Here is a 27,991-nt window from a genome sequence, read left to right as displayed (position 1 = left end):
CGGACATTTGGCCGATCGGTTTTCCTCCCCCTGCTCTACACGCTTCAAAGGCCGGATGAGCAGATTAGAGGTCAGGATGGATCAGGACTAACTGATTCAGGAAGGTTTAGTCTTCACTCTGAAATCCATCCTCTTTGTTCGGCCTCTTCGCCCCGCCGGCTCTGTTGCTGTCGGAGGCTTCTTCTCGCCTCCTTGATTGGTTTTTCTCTGCTTCAGTGAGCTACAGAGGCCTGCAGAGGACATTCATGTTCCCTCTGATTCTCCTGTGACCTCAACACAAGTTCTGCTTCAGTGTTTTATTACGTGATCACGACAGATCTTCTGTTATTTTAGCATAACAAGCTCATCAGGTATTTCATGTCCATGAGACAGTTTACAGAGTTCAACTGTTGGACTTTAGTCTGAATGTTTTCCATCACTCTGACACTGAATTATTAAGACTCAGTTTCAGAAAAAAAGGCCAAAAATGTACATTTTGTCTTTAATTTAAATTTTTTTTTTAACTAAAATATAATATTTAAATGTTGGAATTGAAGACTCACACACATAGTTATTTAAAAAGTAGCATCAATGGAGAAAAAGCAGCGTCTGCACAGTGACTCCATGTTTTCATCCCAGTCGGATCTTTGTCAGTAAGTCGGTATAAAGAGTAACAGCTGTGTGAATCACAGTGATGAACACTGAACTTTGACCCCAAAGACGTTGACCTCCACAACACCAGGTAACAGAATTCATAGAGGTGATGATGATCATTTGACTGTAGAGCAGAAAAGTTCATATTGTGCATCTCTGACCTGACAGAGTTCTGTAACGCTGCTCTGATGCCAGAAAACAGTTTGTGTCTCTCACATATCAGCCTCACATTCACAGAGCGAAGCGTCTTTTCTCTAAAAGAAAACAGAAACACTCTGCCATGTTTGAAGAACCAGACGGTCGTATGAAAGTATCTCCAGAATCATCAAAGACTCTTTGAAACATCTGGATGAAAATATATTCTGCTGGTTCCACCATTGAACATTTTTCCAGGTTGTGACTGTTTCCTGTTCAGGTCGACGCCAACAGTCACAACTTGGAAAATATATTTTAATATCATCCTTCATAGAATAATGTACAACATATAGATACTGAATATACACACACCATCATCAAACCAGTCTGTCCACTGTTAGATTCATACTGGGACCAGTTAGACTGTGTTATGGGAGGACTGGTGGACACACCTTCTACTTTTCCTCCACATGTCAGAGAGAAACACTCAACTGTTTCATGATTCACTACATTTTATTTCTCAGAGCTTCAATATATTGTTGAATGCAGGACTTTTACTTGTAAAGGAGTATTTGATGGTAGTTTTACTACTTTTACTAAAGTAAAGGATGCGTTTTATTTCTTCCACCTCTGAACATATAAACTGTGTGAAACTGAAGTGTTGGAGGAACAGAAACATGAGCGTCTGCTGCCACCTGCTGTTCACTCACAGCATCACATCCTGTCAGAGGAGGAGCTGTTTGCTTCACTCACACTTTAAAACATGAAAACAGGAACATTTAGGCTTTAAAAAGAAATGAAGATGTTTGAAATAATCAGATCCAGTGGTGTCACTGAGCCTCAGCAGCTCTCTGTGGATCAATAAACTCCACCAGTGTTCAAATACAGAAACAGTGTTGCTGTGAAGAGAATCACTTATTAAACATATTTATATTTACAACACAATGACAACAAAGTCTTTTAATTCACCATCAGAAATCAAACTGTCTCTTTACAGCGTGTCACCATTAAAACCACTAAAACCAGTTTGTTCTTCCACTCTCACATCAGCAGTTTGACTGAACCACATCATCTATCTTATGTGATGCACATTTACAAAGTTTACACAGTATATCAGATATGTTGTAAAGTTCCTTTGATGTATTTTTAGACTTTGATTATGTATCTCACAGTGTGTCTGTAGAACATGAATCCAATCGATCAATCTGATCAATAAACACCAGCAGAACTCATCATTTTTGAGTTGCTCTGACAAAAACCCAAAAAAGTTTTACAGTCGATGTAAAAAATCAAAACGGACTTTAACTGAGGTCAGTTGTGTCGTCACAGACTGTCTGAACTTTAAAGATCCTCCGCACATGTTTTAAGAATATAAAAATACTCTGCTTGGAATAATAATGTGTGTCTGATGTCGGTTTTCCATGAAAAAAGATTAGTTTATTAGTTAAAAATTCTTCAAATGACATCTCATCCTTCATTAAACATCCAGAACGTGTAAATATTTAAATATGTTTAGTTTGCAGAGTTGAACTGCTTCACTGTAAAGTCCATTCTCAGTGTTTGTGCTCTGGAGGCTTCAAGTTTCCACATCACACTTGTGTAAGTCGCATACTGGACCACGATTGGCTCCAAACTGGTTGTGACGTGACTATATTTTGTAAATTTTATTAAACATGAAGGACTAAATGTTTCTAAATGTCCTCCACACTGCCAGGAATTAATCCTGGTGGAGAAATACAAAATCCATTTATAAGATATTTAAATAGTAAATTAAAAGAATTAAATAGAAACATAGTAGATAGTAAAAAGTATTTGCAGATAGACTTTATTAACATCTTGGATCATAAAGCTGATGATGAGGATTTGTGTTTATCTATAGAAAAAATAGAGGAAATACAAAAGTGACTTGCAATTATACAAAATAATACAAAATAACAATAACGGCTATGATGATAATAATAATACCGAACTGGAATCAATTTATAGTGAATATTTAAATGAATATTTACACAGAAACTGAAACCAAAAACATAAAACCTCCTTTCAATACAAACTATTTTCAACAAATCCGGATGAATTAACCAAAGGAATAAACAGTGACACCTGCTGGCTTTAATCACACATGACAGCTGAGTGCTGCTGATGCACAACTTATTTAGAAACAGTCAATGAACAACAGCTGTCAGACTGAATGTGAGCTAAACACATTAAACTGACACTTTAAACAGTCCTGAAACTGTCAAATACCTTCAATCTACTATATGAAATTAGATATGAATTAACATGCACACACACAAAAATAAATGGAGAAAACTAACATCAGCTACTGATCATCATGAACTTTATTCTCTACACAGGAACTAAATAAACACTCCAGAGTAAAACTAAATACTTCCTGTATGTCAGAAACACACAACAGCTCCTGGACTTCTCATCTCTAATGCTGTGTTCACATCATATGGGATGGATGGTAGAGGCGGGAAAGATTCCCATGTTTACAACTCGCCAGCGTTCATGTCACACAACAAATCAAGACGGCTGCATGATTACAAAGTTGGTGGAATGAGGCTCAAAAATACTGTTATTGACAATAATCCAGCATATCCAGTAAATATCAGAGCTTTCAGCTTTTCCACTTCATAATTACCACTTGAATGTTGACCTGAATTCTATTTACAAGTCAGAATCTCATAATTAGCATCATTCCAATATGATATGAACGCAGCATAAAAGCAGCCACACTCCAGCTGCTGAGCCTCAGCCTTCACCATTAGAGGTGTTCATTTAACCAGCCAATAGGAGGCCTGTTGTTCTGACCATCATTTGTCATGTGATCTCTAAATAAGTGAAGGAATCAGGTAACACAGTTACTATGAAACTACTAGAAGAACTACAACTAAACATTGTGAAGATCCCATTCCCATTATCCCATTACAGTTCAAGCCTTTCTAATACACTAACAACAGAAAACAACAACAACTGGACTCAGTTTATCATTTGATTCATTTTACAAACAAACTGTCAATCATGTGGAAACCATGTTTACATTTACAAGCAGTGAGAGATCATGTTGGTACTAAATACCATCAGCTGTGTGTGATCCTGTACAGACTGAACTATCTGGTCAGCAGTGAGAAAGTTTCTCTAACAGGAGGAGACTCTTCTTCCTACGGACCACACAGAGACACTGAGGAACCAGACCAGACCATAAACCCAGCATACAGAGGCTGAGTGAATGTGGTGTTGAAGGTGTGGAGGTGGATCAGTGTGTCAGAGGAGACTCTGTAGAAGGACAGAGTGCCAGCAGGACAGTCCACATACACTGCTACTCTGTTAGAGACAGAGGAGGAGGAGGAGGAGGAGGAGGAGGAGATGGATGTTTCTCTGTTATTGTGCCAGACACAGTAACCACCATCAGAGCAGCTCAGACTCCAGGACTGATCATTCCATCCAAACACACAGTCATCACTGCGTCCTCTCCTTCTGATTCCTCTGTAACTCACTGATATACGAACTCTTCCTCTCCACTCGACCTCCCAGTAACAGCAACCAGTCAGATCATTTCTACACAGCAGCTGAGGCCAGTGATCAAATCTGTCTGGATGATCAGGATATGACTGAACCTCCTTCACATGTGTCACCTTCCTGTTGTTGTCAGACAGTTTGAGTTTTCTGTGTGCTGTGTTTGGATCCAGTGTGAGTCGACAGAAATCTGATGGAGAGAACGAGACACAATACAGCTGCAGTTATTGATCTATCATCTGTTTGATGATGACATCATCTTCATCCTCAGTAGGATGTGAATGAGTGATGTCACAGTTTGAAGTTTGCTTTGTTTTGATAAATGAAATGAAAAACACACTTACGCCTCCAAATTGGTGTCAACCATCGGACTCCAGCAGGCTGCAGCCTGAAAGGAGGAGGGGGGTCAGAGCAGCACGTTCTCTTTCAGCATGCAAACATGGACATGACATCACTCTAGAAAAAGCAGCTCTGATCCTCACACTGAGGTGCTTTGCTGTTGCTAGGCAACACAACTGTCCATCACATCACATGATGACTATCAACAGCAGCTACATTCAGCCAATCAGAAACAGGCGTCTCAAAGTCAAATCATGTCAACTATGAGACTTTTTCTTGTCAGACTCAGCAGTTTGTATTGTGAACAGATGACAGGACTGTTTAAACTGATTCACACTAACATGAAAATGATAAACCGCCTGTTTCTGTTTGTCTTTCCTCAACAATCTTTGGACGACCGACAAGTTATTTCCTCTCACACAGGTGGAACATTCCTGCATGATGGTTACAGCTGACAATCAGCTGCAGTCTCAAGAGTTTGAGGTGAGTTCACTGCAGCTTCCTGTTTTTCATTTAGTTGATCACTGCAGGTATTTAATAATCCTTCCACTGAAGCTCAACCAGGAAACACTGTCAATAAACATTCATTAATATTAGATCCTAACTGGTCCTGTCGGCGTGTCTGGAGATTTAAATAATCAATGATGTTGAGCTGATTTCCACTTTTTCTGTCCCTGTACAGTGTTTATCTGTTGAGCTGCAGTAGAAGGATCAGGGGTCCGTTTCACAAAGCAGGTTTAGTGAAAACTCAGGGTCTGTCAACCCTGAAATGAGGGAAACTCTGAGTTTTCCGTTTCAAAAAGGGAGGTAACTCAAACCAGAGAAAGAGGGATAACTCTAGCCTGTTTCACAGAGAGGGGTAACTTAAGCTCTTGGTCAGTTACCGTAGTAACAGACTCTGTGAACCTAACCTGGTCGGGACCAGGTTTTTCTCAATGAACCTCGAGTTTCTCTCAGTCTCCGCCCTCTTTCAGAGCCACACACTCTATTTGATTTCCTTATTCATTCAGTCAGCAGGCGAGTTTTGGCGTAGCCTAGTTCTGCCGTCTGTCATTTAAAAAAATCATTAAAAAAAAAATCAGAGTCAGTATATTAGAAGTCCATTAGACACAGTAGGTGGCGACTTTTTCACTAACATGGCATGTCCTTTTGATAACGATCCCGTGGATGAAGGTGCAGCATTACTGCGCAGAGAATTAAATATTCGTTGAGAGATGGTTATCAGACCGCGCATAGATGTTCTAGCATTTCCAGACAATTATCTTTTTGAGCGGTACCGTTTCACGTCACATCATCTACATACAAAACCTAATCCGTCCTTACATTTGCAACATTACTAATCGTAATCAATTCTCTCACATCCCAGCAGATATTGTATGTTGCGCTGCGTTTCTTTGCAAACGGAAGTTTTTTGTACAGTGTCGGAGCCAGCCACTGGCCTTCCTATAGTCTGGCTTATGGCCAGCTCCTCTGCCTCCGTTAGAGGTGGCGGTGCTGGACCACCACCCGTTTTACGGACATCTGCCTTCTTTCTGTTGGCTGAGTAGAAGTCTGTGTTAATTTAAATAGGATTAATTATTTAACAGAACATGATGTAGATGAGAAGACATTTATGTGTGTGAAACCAGCATTATGTTGGGGATAAAACAACTGCACAGTCAAATAGCCACTTAATATTTACTTTACAATGTAAAAAATGATCAAAATGAGGTTCCCCCATGAGATTATGCCGAGGTCTCACCTGTTTGAACAATGTTTTTATATTTTATCCTAAACTGCTGCCAAGTGCGCTTCTCCCTCGCGGGATTGGACCTAAATAAAATAAATTAATAGGCGACCAATCAAGCAGTTTTCCTCTGTAATATTATTGTGATTGCAAAGGACTACATTTAAACTTACGCATTGACCCGAGCAGCGATGTTCTCCCACGCCGTCTCCCTCTCTTTTGCAGCTGCAGCGGTGTTGCACTTCTTTTTGAAAACATGTTCAAACTTGCCGTATTATCGCATTAAGATTTCTAATTCTGGTGGGGCGAAAAACGCAGCCCTCCTCTTCCCCGTTGCCATGGTGACTCGTTGAATCGGGGCTCCATTGATGCTGGCTTTTTATAGTTGTGGTGCACGCGCTTAACTCCAGGTGAAACTACTCCGAGTTGAATAAACTGACTCAAATCAGCTGTTCTGGAACCGGAAACTCAGAGTTTCTTATCTCAGGGTAGATCAACTCAGAGTTCAGGATTAGACTCAGAGTTTGTTGAACCTGCTTTGTGAAACGGACCCCAGAACAAAATGAGGGAATTTGGCACTAAAACGACTGTAACGTTGAAAGATTTCTGCTTGAGTTTATTAAATACTTGCAGGGATCATCTGCATTAAGAGAGACGCTGTGCACATTTACACACGAAACACAGCAGCGACTTTATTATTTAAATCTCCAGACGCTGTTTCTTCACATGAAAAACAGCAACAAAATAATGTTTTATGTATATTTGTTCATCCTGTTATCAAACGAGTTGAACAGATGTTTGGACGGAAGAACACGGACCCACAGTCTGGATCAACCAGAACAACTTTAAAGCATAAACAAGTCGACATTTCAAGGTGTTAACTGAGTTGTGTGGTGGTTGTTAAGCTGTTATATGCACAAGATAATAATAGATCATCATCTGCATATTAACCAGAACACAGAAGTCTGTCTGTCAAGAAAAAGGGATATGAGACGTTTTTAGTCAGATGATGTTTTTAATTCATCATGTTTGAAACTTCAGAATGATGATATGAACAGTAGTAACATGTTCTGTTTATCTTTCATACATTTAACTTTTATTTTCATACTATAATTGGGATTCAGGAGGGTGAGTGTGAGCAATAATTCTCAATGTGATAATGTTTCAGTGTGTGACAGTAGCCTATTTTCCTTTTTTAAATTCTATTCTGACCTTAGTAATGACGTGATATTTTTCACTGTGTTGTGCACGTTTATATAACCTGCATGAAACAACACGGTAAGAACTACCGGGGGAAGTATGTAAGATGTGTTTTTTGTCGTCCGTCTTCAGAACATTGTAGTTTCACCACAGCAGACCCACGTCAATAACATCCGCCGTCACATGATGACGTAGCCCTGTGTGAGTGCAGTCAGACTCTCTTAGCACCGCGGTTGTCTTTTCCTAAGTCCTCATGAATTCTCCTTCACATCTTTCTTTGACCTCATGACGTTTTCCATCGAGGTCGAGGAAAAGTGTTTATGAAAAGACAATAGGAGGGACTTTTCCACCGCAGCCCTCGGGTACGTCTCAAGTCTCTTATTTGATCGCTCCTCGGCTGAACCGGAAGTTGTTCCTGATGCGCCATTTTGACGAGTGTCCCAAGTCTCTTATTTCTGCTCCGAGGAGCGAGGAGGAAACAGGAGAGCGGCCTTCACGGAAGTCTTTTACCAGCCGACATGCCCCCTTATTGGATATCAGTTATTGATTGGACGCTGCAGCTGATCAGACTGATCTGATACATCACTGCAGTTTCACACCGAAGTGGAGACAGATTACAGATTAAATTTAAGTGTTTCAAGTTTTATGTTTTATTTGTTTTCTGATTCATCATCTAGTTGAAAATCTGTTGATTGTCGGTCTGATCAACAAAAGAACCATAAACAACTTTCTTTATTTATTAGAAAGATTTTTTTTTCATGATGTTATTTCCTCCATTAAAGTGTTTCTTGCTGACAGACAGACTCTTCCTGACTTTAATTTGATCCATAATAACAGTTAAACACATTTATATTTTACTATCATTTATTGTCATTTACATTCAGTCACAGGTGAGGCTGAAACTTTTCATACCTGAGAGTGTACACCTGTCTGTCCATAACTGAGAGTGTCCACCTGTCTGTCCATACCTGAGAGTGTCCAGTCTCCAGTGTGGATCCTCCAGTCCAGCAGACAGCAGCTTCTCTCCTGAGACTCCTGGATGATTGTAGCTCAGATCAAGCTCTCTCAGATGGGAGGGGTTGGAGCTCAGAGCTGAGGCCAGAGAAACACAGCCTTCCTCTGTGATCAGACATCCTGACAGCCTGCAGACACACAAAACAACACACGCCACATGATCTGAGAGGCATATACGGACTGAATTTTGTGGAAATAAAAGTAAAAACTAACAGTAAGGAAACATTTCTGACTCCTTCACTCACACTCACTGACTCCCACTCACTCAGTTTCAGTATCATCCAGAGTTTTAACCTTGTTTGAAACAACAGAAGAATTAAGTGGTGGTTAACCACATAACAGTTGGGGTGCACTGTCACATCCTCATTGTGAGTAAAACTCACTAGCAGAGATACAAAAATAATGAAATTATGTTAATGGAAAGATCACAGGGTCTAAACACACAAGTTGTCTGAAAATAATCTGAGTAGTGAAAATGTCAAGGTGTTTATCTACTCATATAAATCACAATTTAAATGGTGATCAGTTTAACAAATTGATGAATCCTTACCTGAGAGTTTCCAGTGGACACTTTGGACTCTTCAGTCCAGAAGACAATAGCTTTATGTAACTGTATGGTGTTTATAGTTTAGAGCAATATCTCAAATCACGTGAGACAAACATGATCTGACCTGAGAGTTTCCAGAGTACAGTGTGGACTCTCCAGTCCAGCACACAGCAGCTGCACTCTTGAATCCTGCAGGTTGTTGTTACTTAAGTCAAGCTCTCTCAGACTACAGGACTGGCAGCTGAGAACTCCACAGAGCTCTACAGCTTCTCTCTGAGAGGTTACAATCACTAAGTCTGAAGAGACAATAATAAACAAGGAGATTAAAAATATCTGTGTTAAAAGAGGTCTAAACCTTGATGATATGTAATCTCTGCCAAGCACTGGCAACAATCTTTGGTGTTCTGTTCTAAACCAGCCAGAGACATGACTGATTGATTAACAATCAATTAATTGGAATAAAAAGTAATTCACTAATATCAATCACATAGTATCAAAACATGATGAGCTTCTTTATGTCAATCAAAGATGATATCTAGGAGCTGGGTAGTACATGAAGCTAAAGTACAGACACATATGTCAGATTTTCTACACTATAATATTTAAAATTCTGATGACAAGGAGATTCTGAAATACCGATATGAGAGATGCTGTTTAAACTGTATGGTGTTTATAGTTTAGAGCAATATCTCAAATCACTTGAGACAAACATGATCTGACCTGAGAGTTTCCAGAGTACAGTGTGGACTCTCCAGTCCAGCACACAGCAGCTTCACTCTTGAACTCTGCAGGTTGTTGTTACTCAAGTCAAGCTCTCTCAGACTAGAGGACTGAGAGCTGAGAACTGAGGACAGAGCTGCACAGCTTCTGTCTGAGAGGTTACAGTCACTCAGTCTGAAGAATAAATGTGGAAAAATATTTAATAAATCATTCATGTTTCAATCCTTTTTAAAAGATGTTTAAAAATCTTTTAAATAAATCCAACTGTCTGTGTACTTACAGAGCTTTGTTAGAGGCTCTGACCACTGGCAGCAGTCTCAGAAGAGCCTCCTCTGAAGCAGAGTATTTCTTCAGGTCAAACACATCCAGATCTTTTTCTGATGAAAGTAAGATGAAGACCAGAGCTGACCACTGAGCAGGAGGCAATTCATCAGTGGAGAGACTTCCTGATCTAAGGGACTGTTGGATCTGCTCCACTATAGAATGATCATCCAGTTCATTCAGACAGTTGAACAGATTTATGCTTCTCTCTGCAGACAGATTCTCACTGATCCTCTTCTTGATGTACTCAACTGTTTCCTGATTGGTCTGTGAGCTACTTCCTGTCTTTTTCAGCAGACCTCAGAGAAGAGTCTGATTGTTCTGAAGTGAAAGACCCAGGAGGAAGCGGAGGAACAAGTCCAGGTGTCAATTTGGACTCTCTAAGGCCTTGTCCACAGCACTCTGGTAGAAACGTGTTGATTTGCCTCTGAACACTTCAGACCAACGGGATGTTGTTTGTTCTTCTGCCAGCAGATTGACTCCAGACTTGATGAATGTCAGATGGACATGAAGAGCAGCCAGAAACTCCTGAACGCTCAGATGGACAAAGCAGAACACCTTGTCCTGGTACAGCCCTCTCTCCTCTTTAAAGATCTCTGTGAACACTCCTGAGTACACTAAGGCTGCTCTGATATTGATGCCACACTCTATCAGGTCTGATTCATAGAAGATCAGGTTGCCTTTCTGTAGCTGCTCAAAAGCCAGTTTTCCCAGGGATGTAATCATCTTCCTGCTCTCTGGACTCCAGTGTGGATCTGTCTCAGCTCCTCCATCATACTTGACGTTCTTCAGTTTGGACTGAACCACCAGGAAGTGGATGTACATCTCAGTCAGGGTCTTGGGCAGCTCTCCTCCCTCTCTGCTTTTCAACACATCCTCCAGAACTGTAGCAGTGATCCAGCAGAAGACTGGGATGTGGCACATGATGTGGAGGCTTCGTGATGTCTTGATGTGGGAGATGATGGTGCTGGCCTGCTTCTTATCTCTGAATCTCTTCCTGAAGTACTCCTCCTTCTGTGAGTCAGTGAACCCTCTGACCTCTGTCACCATGTCAACACACTCAGGAGGGATCTGATTGGCTGCTGCAGGCCGTGTGGTTATCCAGAGGCGAGCAGAGGGAAGTAATTTCCCCCTGATGAGGTTTGTCAGCAGCACATCCACTGAGGTGGACTCTGTAACATCAGTCAGGATCTCATTGTTGTGGAAGTCCAGAGGAAGTCGACACTCATCCAGACCATCAAAGATGAACACAACCTGGAACTCTTCAAACCTGCAGATTCTTACTTCTTTGGTTTCAGTAAAGAAGTGATGAACAAGTTCCACCAAGCTGTACTTTTTCTCTTTCAGTATATTCAGCTCTCTGAAAGTGAATGGAAATGTGAAGTGTATGTCCTGGTTGGCTTTGTCTTCAGCCCAGTCCAGAGTGAATTTCTGTGTTAAGACTGTTTTCCCAATGCCAGCCACTCCCTTTGTCATCAGTATTCTGATTGGTTCATCTCTTCCAGGTGATGTTTTAAAGATGTCTTCTTGTCTGAGTGTTATTTCTGGTCTGTCTGGTTTCCTGGATGCTGTTTCAATCTGTCTGACCTCATGTTCATCATTGACCTCTGCAGTCCCTCCCTCTGTGATGTAGAGCTCTGTGTAGATCTGATTCAGAAAGGTTGAGTTTCCTGCTTTAGCAATCCCCTCAAACACACACTGGAACTTCTTCTTCAGGTTAGACTTGAGTTTACGTTGACACCTGCCAGCATGAGTCCCTGAATGAACACACATGAAAAAGGATCAATAAATGAAGTATAAAGTAAATATTTAAACATTTAATTAAACATCAAACATATTTTTCTCCATCTCTTGAGACATCAGTGAATGTCTAATTTGTCCATCATGTAAATCTTTATAGAAATCCTCTTACTGTTCTGCACCCGGTCAGCCAGCTCCTCCTGCTTCATTCTCCTCAGGAAGTGCAGTGTGATCTTCAGAAATGCCTCCCTGCTGCTGCTCCTCCTCTGCTCTTCCTCCTCACCATCCAACACCTCCTCATCCTCCCTCTGACTCTCTAGGCATTCTGGGTAATCTGGACTCAGAACCCTCTGCATCTTCTTCAGCTCGTTCTTCACAAAAGTGATGATGTTCTCCTCCAGCAGCTGGAACAGAATACTATATGAATGACACAATCAAACTGAAATCATGAAGCAAACATCAGATCCATGTTGGACAGACTGACAATCCACTGGTCTACAAAGTGCAGCATGGAGATGATTGTGAACAGAACAGATGTAAAAGTAGTTGTTGTACATGTACGGACCATAAATATGGAGTCCAGGTATGTTTGATGCTGCTGGGCAGACTAATCACTGGGAACCTCTGAGCTCTCCTGGTCCACTCTGTGGAGGAATCATGAAGAATGAGCTCACATTATGTCTGTCCACACAGAGACAAACACAAGCTAAAGGTCCATCAAGTGATATTTGGATGTGAACAGAGAATCAGATGACTCCCTGTAGTGGTAAAGCTTTACTAATCCTGCTGATCTCACTGAGAATCAACAACTCAGTCTGTTTGTAGCTTTCAGCTCAGTGTTTTGCTTCATCAGTGAGTTTGGTTTAGTCCCAACAGCTCTGAACAACCCTCCATACAGCTCTCCCTCCCTCACTTTATTTCTTATGTATATAAATGATACAACAGCTGCTGTGACATGCAAGCTGCTGCTGTATGCTGATGATTCTGCATTACTGGTATCTGGGAATGATGTCAGTGAAATTCACAACTCTTAGTAATGAATCAGAAAGTGTGAGAGAGTGGCTCATAGATAACAAGCTTTCAATACATTTGGGTACAACCCAGTCAATCCTGTTTGAAACAAAGACGTCAAGAACAAATACACTGAAAATCTTTTGTAATGAAACTGAAATTTTATAATATTTTGTGTCATATTTAGGAATAATATTGGAGCAGTCACTGTCCTGTGAATCTATTGTTGATAAAATATTATCTAAGAGTGTAAAAATTTAGGAGGAAACTGCAGGTGATGCAAAATAATATTATTCAGTATTTATTAAATGTATCCTCTTTAACTCATGTTGGTGATGAATTCAGAAGTGTAGGACTGCTGCCAGTACAGCTCAGAGTGGAACAACAGAAGTTGCATTATATGTTCAACATTATCAATGGGTTTGCTCCTCAATACTTCACAGATAACAATGGAACATACTCAGCATAGCTATAACACCAGGGCCAGTGTGTATTCATATAAAGCCCCTCCAGTGAATAATGTAGCCAGAAGTTCCTTTTTTTAAGCTGCTGCCATGTTGTGGAACAGCCTTCTGTTACACATCCAGCTGTTAAAAATGAGAGGAGCTTATAGAAGTCAGGTCAGGACTTATTTATGGAACATGGTCACAGGTTTATAATGAAATCTGCAATTCCATTTTTACTTCAGCCATCAAATTGTCTTTGTTGTACTTTGTGTTTTGATGTGAGAGTTTATTGTTTTATTCAATATGTGGTGATTTCGTTTTATGTTGTATTTCTTGTGTTTTGTCTTTTAACATCTTGGGACCATGTTGGAAATAAGTATTTTCACTTAAACATGTTTTTTATGTCTGTAATGCATAAATAAAATCATATCATGTCAGTTTTCATATGAACAACCGAGTGCAACACCATGAATGTCTTCCAGGAGAGACTGTCTGAACATGTGATCTGTTATCTCCATATTTAAATGATTATCACGTCTCCTCCCTCTCTATGACGGCTGGCTTTTCACTGACGTGGTCGGACAACACGTCGTACAAACCAGTTCTTTTCTAGCATAACCTGACGTTTACTGTCAGTTACAGCTTACATCTGATCAGCAGATGGACGTCCTCCTTTCATATTAATGAAACCATCCTTCGACTGGTCGCTCTTAAAGGACAGACAGCTGGGTCCAGGTCCAGGAGAGTCTGGTCTCTGCCACTGGATCCTGAAACAACAACAGCTCTGATAAATGTGCATGTTGGATAGAAATGAAAAGTCTGTTCAGTCTTTGCAGCTTTACATTCTGACCTTCCATCAGCAGGTTGTCCAGGTTTAAAATTTAAAGGTTCTTCCATGGACCAGTCACTCTTCATGGACACACAGCTGGGTCCAGGTCCAGGTCCAGGTCCAGGTCCAGGTCCAGCAGAGTCTGGTCTGTGCTGCCTCTTTGTTCTTCAACACAACACACACAGAGCTCTGAGTGTGAATAATGATGGTGGAGTGATGTGAGTGGAGAACAGTGATGGACAGTTAGAGATCCTCATCTCACCTCTGAGCTTTGGTCTGGCTGTCATGTTCCCCACACGGAGAGCTTTTAGAGGGAGGGACTCCCTCCTCTCTGTCCTCACACTGATCCATAGTAGAGAAACACCTTCACACAAACACAACAACACATTATTTCTTATCATTCCTCTCAGTCATGTGACAAACACACAGAGCTCTGACTGGAGGAAAGCAGCTCATCCACTTCAATACTAAATACACTCATCTGACAGTTTCCATGTTGTTGGCACTTTGAGCTGCAGTGTCATATCTAACAAATCACTTTCACAATGCTCACAATGGGCCTCATGCAAGAAGCACTTGAACCAACAGATTTGTTCTTAAGTGACACGTACGAGTGATTTAAGAGAATTTGTGGCTTCACCAATTTTCTGAGACTTCTCTCTGAGGTACGAATGACATTGACGAGTTCAGAGCTGTCGTACGAGTCCGAAACAGACGGTCTGACTTTCTTCACAGTTATAATATGATACAGAAACCAAGTGAAAATAAAATATAAAGGTTTATATATTACAGAAGTTTAGGAGAAGAGGGAAACACTTCATGTTGCTGTTTCTCTGGCTTTCTTTGGGGATCAGATCACTTTTCACTTCTATTTGACAGACTTTGAAAAGCTCTTCAACATTTGAAATGTTCCTCTTTTTCCAAGTCTACTATATCCAGTCAGAGCATGCAGCGGTAGCTCGTCCAATAATCCAAAATCAATCATGTTACCTGGACAGATGCTGCTGAATTCACATCCACATCAGCTCACAGAGACTTTCTACCTTCATCTGTAGAGGAAACACAGAGAGAACAGCTGAAAACATCAGTCCAATCATTGATCAGCAACTGAACATTGATCATCACTCATTCATCCTTTACATCATTTCTGCTGGAAACATCCTAAATATCAGCTGCTTCTCCTCTGATTGGCTGCGTCTCTCTGGTTCATATCTTGGTTCAATCTCCCTCTGATCTGGTCTCCAGAAACTCATGAACCAAGACACAATTCTTATTAAGACGTCTCTTTTCTTTGTTTTTTGACCAAGTATTTTGATCTTTTATTGAAACATGTTCAGTTGTTTTTGTTTTATTTGTATCATTAAGTCTTGTGTTTTGAAGTTTACACTGTGACTAAATAAAGATTTGAGTGTAGTCAGGAAAGTTTATTCTACTGAGATTACATTATCACAAAGACTCATCTGTAACGCGGCCCAAGCCGGCTGCAATGCACCGCTGTATAATTGCAGTTTGACTCCAGCTGAACCAACATAAACCTAAACCTGACGACGTCTCTGCAGCAACCAAACTCATCAACAGAGAGACATAACGTGGCTTTATGATCAAGGGTTGATGTCTAATAACTTTAAAATGAAAAGATTATTTCTTTAGAGAAGTTGAATCAGCTTTGCATTAGCATTCTCATTGCAATACGTTAGCCTCGAGTCACAAACTTCAAGACACTGTCTGTTTTCTCTATTATTTTATTTTTGTTATTATTTATAGGCCTTATTATTGTTTTTATTTATTATCTTATGCTTTATCATGTATCCTCAAGATGTTTAGCTCTTAATAAATGTCTTAATTTATTCTAAGAAGGTTTTATTGTGATTTCTTTGAGCACCAGAACTTACAGTTATGAGACTGATTCATTGATTATATTGAATAAGGGTTATTGGTTCCTCCTGACACTAACACACTCTAACCAAAGGAAGGTGAAGCCCAGGCGAGGTTTTATATTGATAAAAGTAATATTCAAACACAATTAATACATAAAATTAAGAAAATAATTATCTTAGAAAAGCATGAATATACATGTCACTACATTAATATATGACTGAGATGTGATCACAGTTTAATGGATGCACACAACAGTCCAAACCAAAGACAGTAAAACACAATCCTTGCAAAAAAAAAAAAGCTTCACCAGACAACAAGCTCATTCATTACAACAAGCTGCACATCACACCAGCACTGCAGTTACAACGGCGTCATTCTTGATTCAACCACCAGATGGCATCAAAGTAAGACATTATTCTTCATTTCCACTGAGGTTTAATGTTTAATGTTTAACTTTCAGAAGGTTCCAGTTCTTTGTTGGCTTTTCATTTACCACTATAGAGCACATTTAATGGAGATGAGCTGCTGGTGGAGTCAGCTGTGTGGCAGAAGAAATAAAAATACTCACCAGGTGAATTCAGATCCACATCCAGTCACAGAGTCTTTGTAGCTTCACCTGCAGAGGAAACACAGAGAGAGAAACTGCTGCTGATTCTCCTTCATCAGTCCTTCATCATCAGTCTGAGGACTCTGGTTTTCTATGGAGTCATTTGTACTTCTTGTTGTTTTAATTAGAGATTGTACTGAATGACACTTTATTGATTAATAACAGTTAAGCAGCATATCACACTCAGAGGCCTGACATGTATTTCAACTGATGATTTAGTGAATATACATAAAGATACTGATGCAACAATTTTCACAAATATCAGTGGAGACAAAACTTGTGAAGTTTGTCAGACACTTAACGTGTTCTCTCTCTTTTATCCCCGAGGAGATTAGAAGGAGCCACAAGATCACATGAATGTTTGTATTTCAGAGCATCAATGCATCATATTTTTATTTACATTCATCTTTATTTATGGTTCTGTTATAGTTGCTACAGCTGTGTTATATTCTATTTGATCTTGTGGGAATGTTGTCTGTCAATCAGTGTTAGATTATAAGGATCAAAGTACAGATGTCTCCATGATTTATGGTTGAATTAATGGAGCATCTTCATCTTCATCATCATCATCATCATCTACAGTAAAGATTAAAACAGGCAGAATAAGAGAGAACAATCTGTCTGACTCAACACTAAATGCAGTTCTGTACAGCAGAACAAAGATCTTCCTGTGATGAGGCATCACATTGTAGTTTAAACTCCGTCATTATTCCACAAACAGAGTTTACTGTGTTTTGATGACAGTGATTCACTTTGCAGTTTATATAATGTGACATTGATTTTATATTGATATAGTATAAAGATACTGAATGAAGGTTTGGCAGCAACATAAACTTTAGTTTCTATTGCTGCAGCTCTTAGCTTGGTTAAAATACTGAATATCATCAATGAAAAGATGTTTTCAACAGTTTGTCTGTGATATAGTTTAGAAAGATTTCAGAGAATATTATTTAATGACTTTTTATTACCTGTTAATCACTAACCATACCACCTGTGAAACAAAGTCTCCCTCACTACCAGCATGATACTGGTTATTAAAACATGCACCAGTTTAAAGGTGACTGAATGGGGCGACCCTTCATACTGACACTAAACTTCTCTGACAATGAATAAAATGTTTTACACAAACAAACTCAAGACTGTTTGAAACCGTTTGAGTTCATTTGATGTCAAACTGTCAAAACATAATCATATGACTGTGTTTAAGTGCAGTTAGTGACATGTTGAAAGCTGATAAAATGTGTATCTGTCAGGTTGGTGAGCTGTTGTTGACTTGCTAGCTAGTGACAGTGTTCCTAATATAACTGCAGCACATTTTACTGTTTGATGAACAATAAATTGACCTCAGAACATCTATTAAAACATGGTTTACTTTTACTGGTCAATATTAAACACAACTAAACAGCATATTATTAACAATCTATTTAATTCATTTATTAAAAGCAGCAGCATCATACATTGAGCCTTTAACACTCAGTGTCAGCTGTGTATTTATTTGAGTCTCATTTATTATTATTGATGCACATGTTATATGTTATATGCAGGTAATTTTTCAGAGTAACAACAGACAGTGAAAGGTCGACTGTTGGGATTAGTGTTAAAATAGTGCAGACGTGGAACAATGTGTGGCACAGGGGTAACATTCATTAAGACCTGCATTATTGTCTCTGATGCTGTGAAATACACCCAGTGATGGAGGAAACTCAACTGCAGTCAAATACAACAGTTGTTGAAACAAGTAGATTGAAGGTCATTTGTTAGGTTTGTGATGTCACTATTCTTCAGCCAGCACATGGTCTCAGTTGGGTGTTGTGTGTTAGCAGCGACCCACGCTGACACAGTTCTATAGCAGCTAGTTTAACTGACATGCTAACATCCAGCATTTCATTCAAACTGAGCAGAGCAAACACTGACAGGCATCTTTTATTCTCCCTCTAAATGTTCTTGTTGCTGCATCATCTGTAGATTCTCTTTACATCATAGATGCTTTCCAAGCTAGCAGCATACGAGCTGTCTGACAAACACCTTTGTTCTCACTCTTGCTTATTGTATCTCATATTTTTCTGATTTATAATATTATTTGATTTGTTCGATACTGTTTTCACATTTTTCCTCCATTAAAGCTCCAAAGGCAAACTGCTGTCTTCAACCTTTACTGGAAGTGTGTTGTGTAACTAAAGACTTAGTGAGGACAGAAGAACAGTTAAAAGAAAGAGAACAGCAGCTTCTCTCACACACTTGGCTTCCTGGAAATCACAGACCACCTCTGAAGTGACTGATCAGATCATATGTTACTTACTATGTCACAAATCTGCTCCCTCTGCCAAGGTCAAGCAACAAGAGGGATCAAACAAGAAGAAGACATAACAAAACACAGCAGAAACCTTGAAAGAGAGCCGCCTCAGCCTCCGCCTGAAGAGTGCTTTCAACAGAGTCGAGAGGAGGAGTCTTTGCCCCCCTCACTAACTCCCACTTTTGAGGATTCACGCCCTTCACCCCCCCAAACTCCATCCATGTTACTCTCTTCTCCAGTCACCCTTTCTCCCTCCTCCCCCCTCTTGGAGTTCACTGACCAGATGAATGAGCTGGTCACTGCAGGGACCAAACTTACACCCCATCCTACTCCCATTTTCTCTGCCCTAAACCCCCCCCCCCCCGGTGTCCAGTCTCAACACATTCATCACAGTTACAGTGCCCGCCCCCTCCCCCCTCTCCACGATGACTACAGAATCATCCTGTCCCTCCTCCATCCCCCTCTTCCACGACAAGATACAGCAAGCGGTAACTGATATGTGCTGGGTCCAGGCTGCAAGGCTAATGACACTCATGTCTCTTCCCAGGAAAAGCCAGGGCCCAGTGTGCCGGTAGCTTGCTCAATTCCTGTCTTGATAGGTAACAGGAAAAGAATGGTGAATCTGTTAAGAAACAGGAAGCACTCAAATGGTTCTGCAAATTTATCAAATTTAGCATCCATTCCTCGTCAGCTGCAGCTTGTCCCAAAAATTGGGTAGATAAATTTATTTAAATAAAATTAGATTAAATTTAGCTTTATTAAATATCAGTGCGGAAAAACCTTTTTAATCAATGATTTTATCTTTGAGCACAACCTTGATTTTATGTTTTTAACTGAAACTTGGTTAGTCCAAGATAACAGAGCAGCTGTTCTTATCGAGTCAACCCCTCCCAACTTCAGTTTTATGAGTGAAGCTAGAGTGCATAAGAAAGGAGGTGGAGTTGCCATTTTGTTTAATGATTCCCTCCAATGCAAACAGATGTGTTATGGAAACTTTGATTCTTTTGAATATGTGGCTCTTCTCAAGCTTTATTTCTAAATATCTACAGGCCACCTAAATACTGTGCTACCTTTTTTGATGACTTTGCTGAACTGCTGTCTATTATCTGTATTGACTTTGACTGTGTAGTTATTGTTGGTGATTTTAACATCCATGTTGACAACCCCCAGGACAGAGGGACTAAAGAACTGCTATGTTCTTGATAACTATGGACTGACTCAGCATATAATGGAGCCCACACACAACAAGGGGCACAATCTGGACTTAATCATCTCTAATGGTCTTAACATCTCTAAGTTTGTGGTGACTGATGTTGCTCTCTCTGATCATTCCTGTATTTTCTTTGAGAGTTTTATCTCCATGCACACAAATGTTCAAACAGAGGTAATCACTAAATGGTATATCACTGAAAACACCTGTGAAATATTTATTCAGGCTTTCTCTTCCACACCCGCCCTCTCTTGGGTCTCAGTCAATGAGCTTGTAGATAATTTCAGTTCCAAAATTACAAATGTTATTGATGCTGTTGCACTCACTAAGGTGAAGGTTGTTTCTGTAAGAAAAGATCTCCATGGAGAAACGCCACGCTGGTCAGAATGGAAAAAAGAGAGTGTCAAAAAGCTGAACGCAGGTGGCGAAAAACAAATCTCCAGATTCATTATGACATCTATAAAGAAAGACTTTGCATTTCTAATTTGGAACTAAGAAATGCAATTTGGTCCTTCCTCTCTGACATCATTGTTAAAAATAATAATAATGCACGTGTCTTATTTGATGCTGTTCACAGGCTAACAAACCCTCCTGTGTCAGTAGCCCCGGAATTTCTATCCACCAGGACCTGCAATGAACTTGCCTCATTCTTCACTGACAAAATTCAGAAAATAAGACAAACAGTCAGTGCCTCCATATCAGGTGCAGGATATGTGTTGTCCCTGTGTCCACTTAAAATCAATTTGATTAGTATGACACAATTCCATCCGATCAACCATAAACACCTGGAGGACATTATACAACATCTGAAATCCTGCTGCCTTCATATTCTGCCTACAGGCTTTTTCAAAATTGTTTCAAACTGCATGGCCTCAGATCTTCTACAGATTGTCAACACATCTCTTCTCTCAGGTGTCCTCCCACAGGCCCTGAAAACTGCCGTCATCAAGCCTCTCCTAAAAAAGAACAATCTGGACACTTCACTAATGAGCAACTATAGGCCCATATCAAACCTTCCATTTTTAAGCAAGGTCACTGAAAAAGCTGTTTTTCAACAACTGAACAACTTTGTGGCACTAAACAACTGTTTTGATGTTTTCCAGTCAGGATTTCGACCACACCACAGCACTGAGACTGCTCTTGTTAAGGTCTTCAATGACATCCACTTAAACATTAACAGTGGCAGAATTACAGTATTAACAATACTGGATCTCAGTGCCACATTTGACACGGTTGACCACAACACATTACTAGACTGACTGGAAAACTGGGTGGGACTTTCAGGCACAGTACTGAACTGGTTTGAATCCTACTTAAAGGACGGGGACTACTTTGTGTCTATAGGTAATTACACATTTGAGTGGACAAAAATGACATGCAGAGTTCTCCAAGGCTCCATTCTGGGGCCTCTTCTGTTCAACATCTACATGCTCCCACTGGCTCAGATTATGGGAAACAATAAAATATGTTACCACAGTTATGCGGATGACACACAAATTTACATAACCATATCACCAGGGGACTCCGGTCCAACACAAGCACTGAGTAAGAGCATTGAATAAATCAATGATCGGATGTGCACGATCGGATGTGCCAGAATTTTCTTCAACTGAAGTAATTGTTTTTGGAGCCGAGGAAGAACGTTTAAAAGTCATCGCTCAGTTTCAATCGATAATGTTAAAAACCACAAATCAAGCCAGAAATCTTGGTGTCGTCATGGACTCAGACCTGAATTTCAACAGTCACATTAAGACAATTACATAGTCAGAACACTATCACCTCAAGAATATATCAAGGATTAAAGGACCTCTGTCTCAGCAGGATCTGGAAAAACTGGTCCTGCATTTATCTTCAGTAGACTCGACTACTGTAACTCTGTCTTTACAGGTCTCCCTAAAAAATCGATCAGACAGCTGCAGCTGATCCAGACGCTGCTGCTCGAGTCCTCACTAAGACCAAGAAAGTGGATCATATAACTCCAGTTCTCAGATCTTTACACTGGCTTCCTGTCTGTCAATTAATTGACTTTAGGATATTGCTGTTGGTTTATAGAGCACTGAATGGTTTCGGGCCAAATACATCTCTGATCTGTTGCTACATTATGAACCTTCTAGACCTCTCAGGTGGTCTGGATCAGGTCTGCTTTCTGTCCCCAGAGTCAAAACTAAACATGGAGAAGCAGCTTCTTCTCTACAGAATCTGTAGATCTACAGAAAAACCGTAGATCTGCTGCAACTCTCATTTCTTTTAAATTGCAGCTGAAGGCTTTTCTGTTTGCCGCTATATTATATATTTTACACTGCACTGTTAGTTTTATTCTCTTGTTTAATATGTCTTATTCCCCTTTTTGCTTCTTTTTTATTTCCAAATTTAACACTTTTTAATTGTTTTTATATGTCTTTTTACTTGTGTTGCTTTTATATTCTGTTTTAATGCCTTTTATGCTTTATGTAAAACACTTTGAATTGCCTTGTTGTTGAAATGTGCTATACAAATAAACTTGCCTTGCCATAAATAGTCCAAAAGTTCCAGTTGAAAAAACTTTATAACGTTAAAGGTGAGTCAACAGGTTGTATGATACAGGTGTGTCTGTGTTCTTACACGACTGTTTAACCTGATCATTATACCAGGTGCAGAATAGTCCAAGTGCTGCTGGCCTGTTTAACAACTGTACTGGATTGTCTTATATTGTCCAGGTGTTTGTAATAAGTTTCTCTCCTCTATATATGAAAATGAGGTCGACTAAATATTGGAAACATCTTTCAAAATAATAAAGCCCAAAACAACCACAGAACCAATGAACCTCAACAAAACTTAACACTTATTGCATCACTGTTGTATTTCATTATATTATTCAGGTGTTTCTATTTTTCTGGTCACTTAGTGTGTCAACAGGCTGAATTTTGACTAATGAAGCTTTTCCAGAGTTTTCTCTGATGTTTCTGTTGTCTAAACAGCATCTTGTTAGCAAAGCTAATTAGAGTCAAAGAGGATTAACGAGGTTTCAAACCTTCCACCAGTATTCAACAAAGCAACATAATAAATCACTACTAGCACCATCTCTACTGGTGTCACATCATTTTAACCCCCGCTGACACAAACATGATGAAACCTGTTGCTTACGTTACCTTTAGATGCTGAAAATCATTTTCATCAAGCTGATGAGTGAAGGTGAAATTAATCAGCAGCTTCAACCAGGAAACCAAATGTAGGAAGAACAAACATGTAACTCACAGCAGGAAGATTTCAAATGTCAGTTGCTTCACAAACAGTCTGAACTCTGAATACATCTTTAACCAGAAGTGACTTTAAAGAAATATGATCCCAGCACAACGCTGACCTTTGGAATAAAGAACCTGGAACAGCTAAAGTCAAACATTGACAGACTGTATAAATCCTCATCACATAGATTCAGTCTTTATTGTCCATTAGTTCTCACAGCCTGGAGGAGGCGCAGCTGAGGCTGTTTATGCAGATTAGGCAGCGCAATGCAATTTTAAAGCAGCTTCAAATCTGTGCTGTGAATAACTAGAACATCTGGAACATCTGGAACGACAGATTCATCCATAAATATATAGATTATAATATATTATAGTCTGGTCTTTTCTCTTCTTTATACGACTGAAATGTTTTCTGCTGCTACACATCAGAACACTGACAGGAAATCAGGAACTTTATTTTGGTTGCTACATTTTATTATGAAAGGATTCAACAGAAATTGAAGTATACATGTTTATTGATTGATTGATTGATTGATTGACTGGTGCATTGACTGGCTGGTTTATTGACTGACTGGTGTAATGATGGTTCCCAGTGCTGTAGTTAGTGAGTGTGTCCAGTGGAGGGCAGTGATCAGTCACATTGTTCTAATGACTGCTGCTGACCTCACTCACACCAGCACTCACACCTTCAACACAAACATTCATGCTTCATGTTCACATGGATGGAAGTGAAGTGTTAAAGTGACAGAGACTCACAGAGAAACTGTCATGATCACTGCCCTCCAGTGGTCACTGTCAGTAACTACAACTCTCCACATACAGCCCTGACAATAATACTGATATTCATACTGACATTATGACATATTTACTGCATTACATCAGCACTATTGTTCACCAGTCTGATAATGACACTATATATGTTAACACAGACATTATTCACCTGTTATAAATACTGCCATCAATAGTGATATTGATCTTTCTAAACTCACTGATCTGGACTCATAGAGAGATAATCAGAGTATTTACTGCCCTCCAGTGGTCACTGTCAGTAACTACAACTCTCCACATACAGCACAAACATCTGCATGATGTCAGTTTTAGTGATAAATGGCTCTTCTGTGTTGGCTTCATGTTTCAGCTCCGGAGGTTTCTGGTTGGACGGAGCTGCAGTCAGACTGTAAAATATTTCATACACAAGTAAATATTTTTTAGATGTTTTACATAATATTGTAATAAACTTATTATATTCAGAGTGTTTCCATTTTATGAAAACACATTCTGCAGTGTGACTTTTGACCATTAAACTACATAAACACAATATACACATTTAACCACTATCAACCATTAAACTACATAAACACAATATACACATTTATACACTATCAACCATTAAACTACATATAAACACAATATACACATTTATACACTATCAACCATTAAACTACATATAAACACAATATACACATTTATACACTATCAACCATTAAACTATATAAACACAATATACACATTTATACACTATCAACCATTAAACTACATATAAACACAATATACACATTTATACACTATCAACCATTAAACTACATAAACACAATATACGCATTTATACACTATCAACCATTAAACTACATATAAACACAATATACACATTTATACACTATCAACCATTAAACTATATAAACACAATATACACATTTATACACTATCAACCATTAAACTATATAAACACAATATACACATTTATACACTATCAACCATTAAACTACATAAACACAATATACACATTTATACACTATCAACCATTAAACTACATAAACACAATATACGCATTTATACACTATCAACCATTAAACTACATAAACACAATATACGCATTTATACACTATCAACCATTAAACTACATATAAACACAATATACACATTTATACACTATCAACCATTAAACTATATAAACACAATATACACATTTATACACTATCAACCATTAAACTACATATAAACACAATATACACATTTATACACTATCAACCATTAAACTACATATAAACACAATATACACATTTATACACTATCAACCATTAAACTACATATAAACACAATATACACATTTATACACTATCAACCATTAAACTATATAAACACAATATACACATTTATACACTATCAACCATTAAACTACATAAACACAATACAACAGTGATGTAATAAAGATCCTCATGTGCTGCCTGTTGTTGTGTTTTTATCTCAGTGTGTCTGATTGACACATGTGTTGTTGTGTTTGTGTGTAAAATGAGCTGCTGTGTGTTGGTAAAGTTCATCATGTGACTCAGTGTTGAACCAATCAGAAACAAGTGTAACAGTGTGAGTACTGAGTAAAAGTACAGTATAGAACTACAACAGTATATAAACACCCTCCTCATCTTCTGTCTGTTTGTTTCTACTTTGATATAAAAAAGATCAAAAGTTCTTTAAAAACAAAGTTGTTTATTAAATAATATTTCAGTAAAAGTTCAGAATCATGAAATATTAAAAGTAAACAAACTGTTGATTCTTCGTACTGACGTGTGAACATGTATAGCAGCTCACACAAACACACTATATATATATATATATATACATATAGTGTGTTTGTGTTATACTGTGATCCTGTTTGTGTGTGAAACATGATCAGATGAAGGCAGTAAAGGAAAAGTAGAAAGTAAAAGTACTCACTTCCTCACATGGATCATTATCTGTATTGATCTGTGATCAGCTGACTGTGCTCTCATGTTTCAGTCTGCAGCTGATCAATAATGTGATGGGAACATGTTTGTTCCTCTTATTGGTTTCATCTGCAGCTGAAATAAATGTTCTGCTGGTATAAAAGTGAAACAGTGAGACAGAAATATGAATCAATAATGAAATAAATGCAGCGATGAGATGAACAGCTGAGTTGTGTTTTACTGACCTCTGCTGGACAAAAACACAACTGCATTCACATCCTGATCACATTTAATCAAACTGATTGATTATAAAGCTACAAGGAGCTTCAGATGTTGTATTTTTCACCTGTTTGATCACATTTGAGTTTGTGTATAGAAGTGTGGAGCAACACTAATATAAAAGCATTCGAACAAACCAACAGACTGTTTATGAACTTTATGAAGTGAAGAGAAATAAAACTGAATTATAAACTCTGTTAGTTCAAACTGAACATTTACAGCAGTATGAGTGTGAATCACAGCAGGAGAGTGTTTCAGTGAACGGAGTCATTTCACATGTTCTTCAACTATTATTCACTTGAAGAAAATGTCCAGAGACCAAATGTTTGGATCAAATGAACTAAATGAGAGAAGTTGATGTTTATTCTTCTGCTTTTGTGTTTGGATGAGTCTTAAATGATCACGTATGTGATTATTGTCAGAAGACAGCAGCTAATCTGAGATGTGAAACTGAAGTGATGATCTTACAGGTTTCTGTCACTATTATACATCAAACTATCTCCACTAAAGGTCCACTTACTGTGCTGCTTCAGGATCTTTCAGCTGGAGCTTGTTTACTGTCAGTTTTCTGTTTTATTAACAGACTTCTGTCTGTTCTGTTCTTTTCTTTCTTTCTTCTACTGAACTGTTAAAGTATCTCCAGGAGACAGTGTTGCTAAAACAGCCTGTGTTCTCATCTGTAGGAAGAAAGTTTCCATCAGTCAATCATTATTATTTTATTCTTTCTGCTTTATTTTATTTGTATTTTATCAACAACTTTATTGAAATAAGTAAACAACAAGTTTACAGTTTTTACAACCTGAGTCGACAATCACAAACCCGCCAGGTGGACTAAAGGCTGTCATATAAATACATAAATAAATATCTTTGGTTCTATGTTTTAATATGTGATGAAGAGTAGCAGGAGATGTGAAGAAGGTCTCTTTAATAAAGATGCAGGAGTTCAGGACTGAACAGTGACTGAACCAACCAGGAGAGGAGCTGCAGGTGAGGAGAATGAGGAGGTGAAACAGGAGAACAGGAGAGAAGCTGATTGGCTGGAGAACACTGGGAGCAGGGCTGATGAAGATGATGATGCAGGGCAGGTGAGGAGGGACGAGTGGAGGGAAAACAGAAACCCAGCACACACATGAATATAAGTTCAACACACACGTCACACTGAGCAGAAACAGCAAACACACCTTAAAGAGTCCAACATGGATCTCTGTTGACATCAACATGAAACAGTCGGTTTGTTCTTAAAGCTCCGTAACAACAGAAACAGCCTGAAAGAAAACTGCTGCTCTGAGTTTCACTTCACTTTCAGTTTGTACGAGGCTCAGTGTGCAGCCAGCAGCACATCCCACTAAGACACAACTAGTGTGGAAACAAACCAGTTCAACAAACGGGGAAACCACTGAGGGCGACTGGTGGATAAAGACGACCAAGGAGCTCAGAGCCAGACTCTCCAGGACCCTGCAGGACACTCTCCAGGGCTCTCCAGGACCCTGCAGGACATTCTCCAGGACTCTCCAGGACACTCTCCAGGACTCTCCAGGACTCTCCAGGACCCTGCAGGACAGTCTCCAGGACTCTCCAGGACCCTGAAGGACACTCTCCAGGACTCTCCAGGACCTTC

General features: G+C 39.2%; 1 protein-coding gene across 1 annotated transcript in view; it reads right to left on the bottom strand.

Annotated features, from left to right (window-relative positions):
* Positions 1-2,576: 2,576 nt before the first annotated feature.
* The window catches only part of LOC137188666 (NLR family CARD domain-containing protein 3-like), a 59,971-nt gene continuing 34,556 nt past the window's right edge, over positions 2,577-27,991 (bottom strand). The window contains 11 exon segments of the mRNA XM_067598275.1: positions 2,577-4,480; positions 4,635-4,678; positions 8,524-8,697; positions 9,837-10,010; positions 10,117-11,914; positions 12,070-12,301; positions 12,463-12,541; positions 14,002-14,121; positions 14,205-14,348; positions 14,446-14,547; positions 15,174-15,232. Of these exon segments, the coding sequence (XP_067454376.1) occupies positions 3,936-4,480; positions 4,635-4,678; positions 8,524-8,697; positions 9,837-10,010; positions 10,117-11,914; positions 12,070-12,301; positions 12,463-12,541; positions 14,002-14,121; positions 14,205-14,348; positions 14,446-14,534 (3,399 nt within the window). The 5' untranslated portion in view covers positions 14,535-14,547; positions 15,174-15,232 and the 3' untranslated portion in view covers positions 2,577-3,935.

The sequence above is a fragment of the Thunnus thynnus genome, chromosome 9, assembly GCF_963924715.1.
Source record: "Thunnus thynnus chromosome 9, fThuThy2.1, whole genome shotgun sequence".
In the NCBI taxonomy this organism is placed as follows: Eukaryota; Metazoa; Chordata; class Actinopteri; order Scombriformes; family Scombridae; genus Thunnus; species Thunnus thynnus.
Note: the sequence above shows the minus strand (reverse complement) of the source record. Positions and strands in the feature narration are given on the sequence as shown.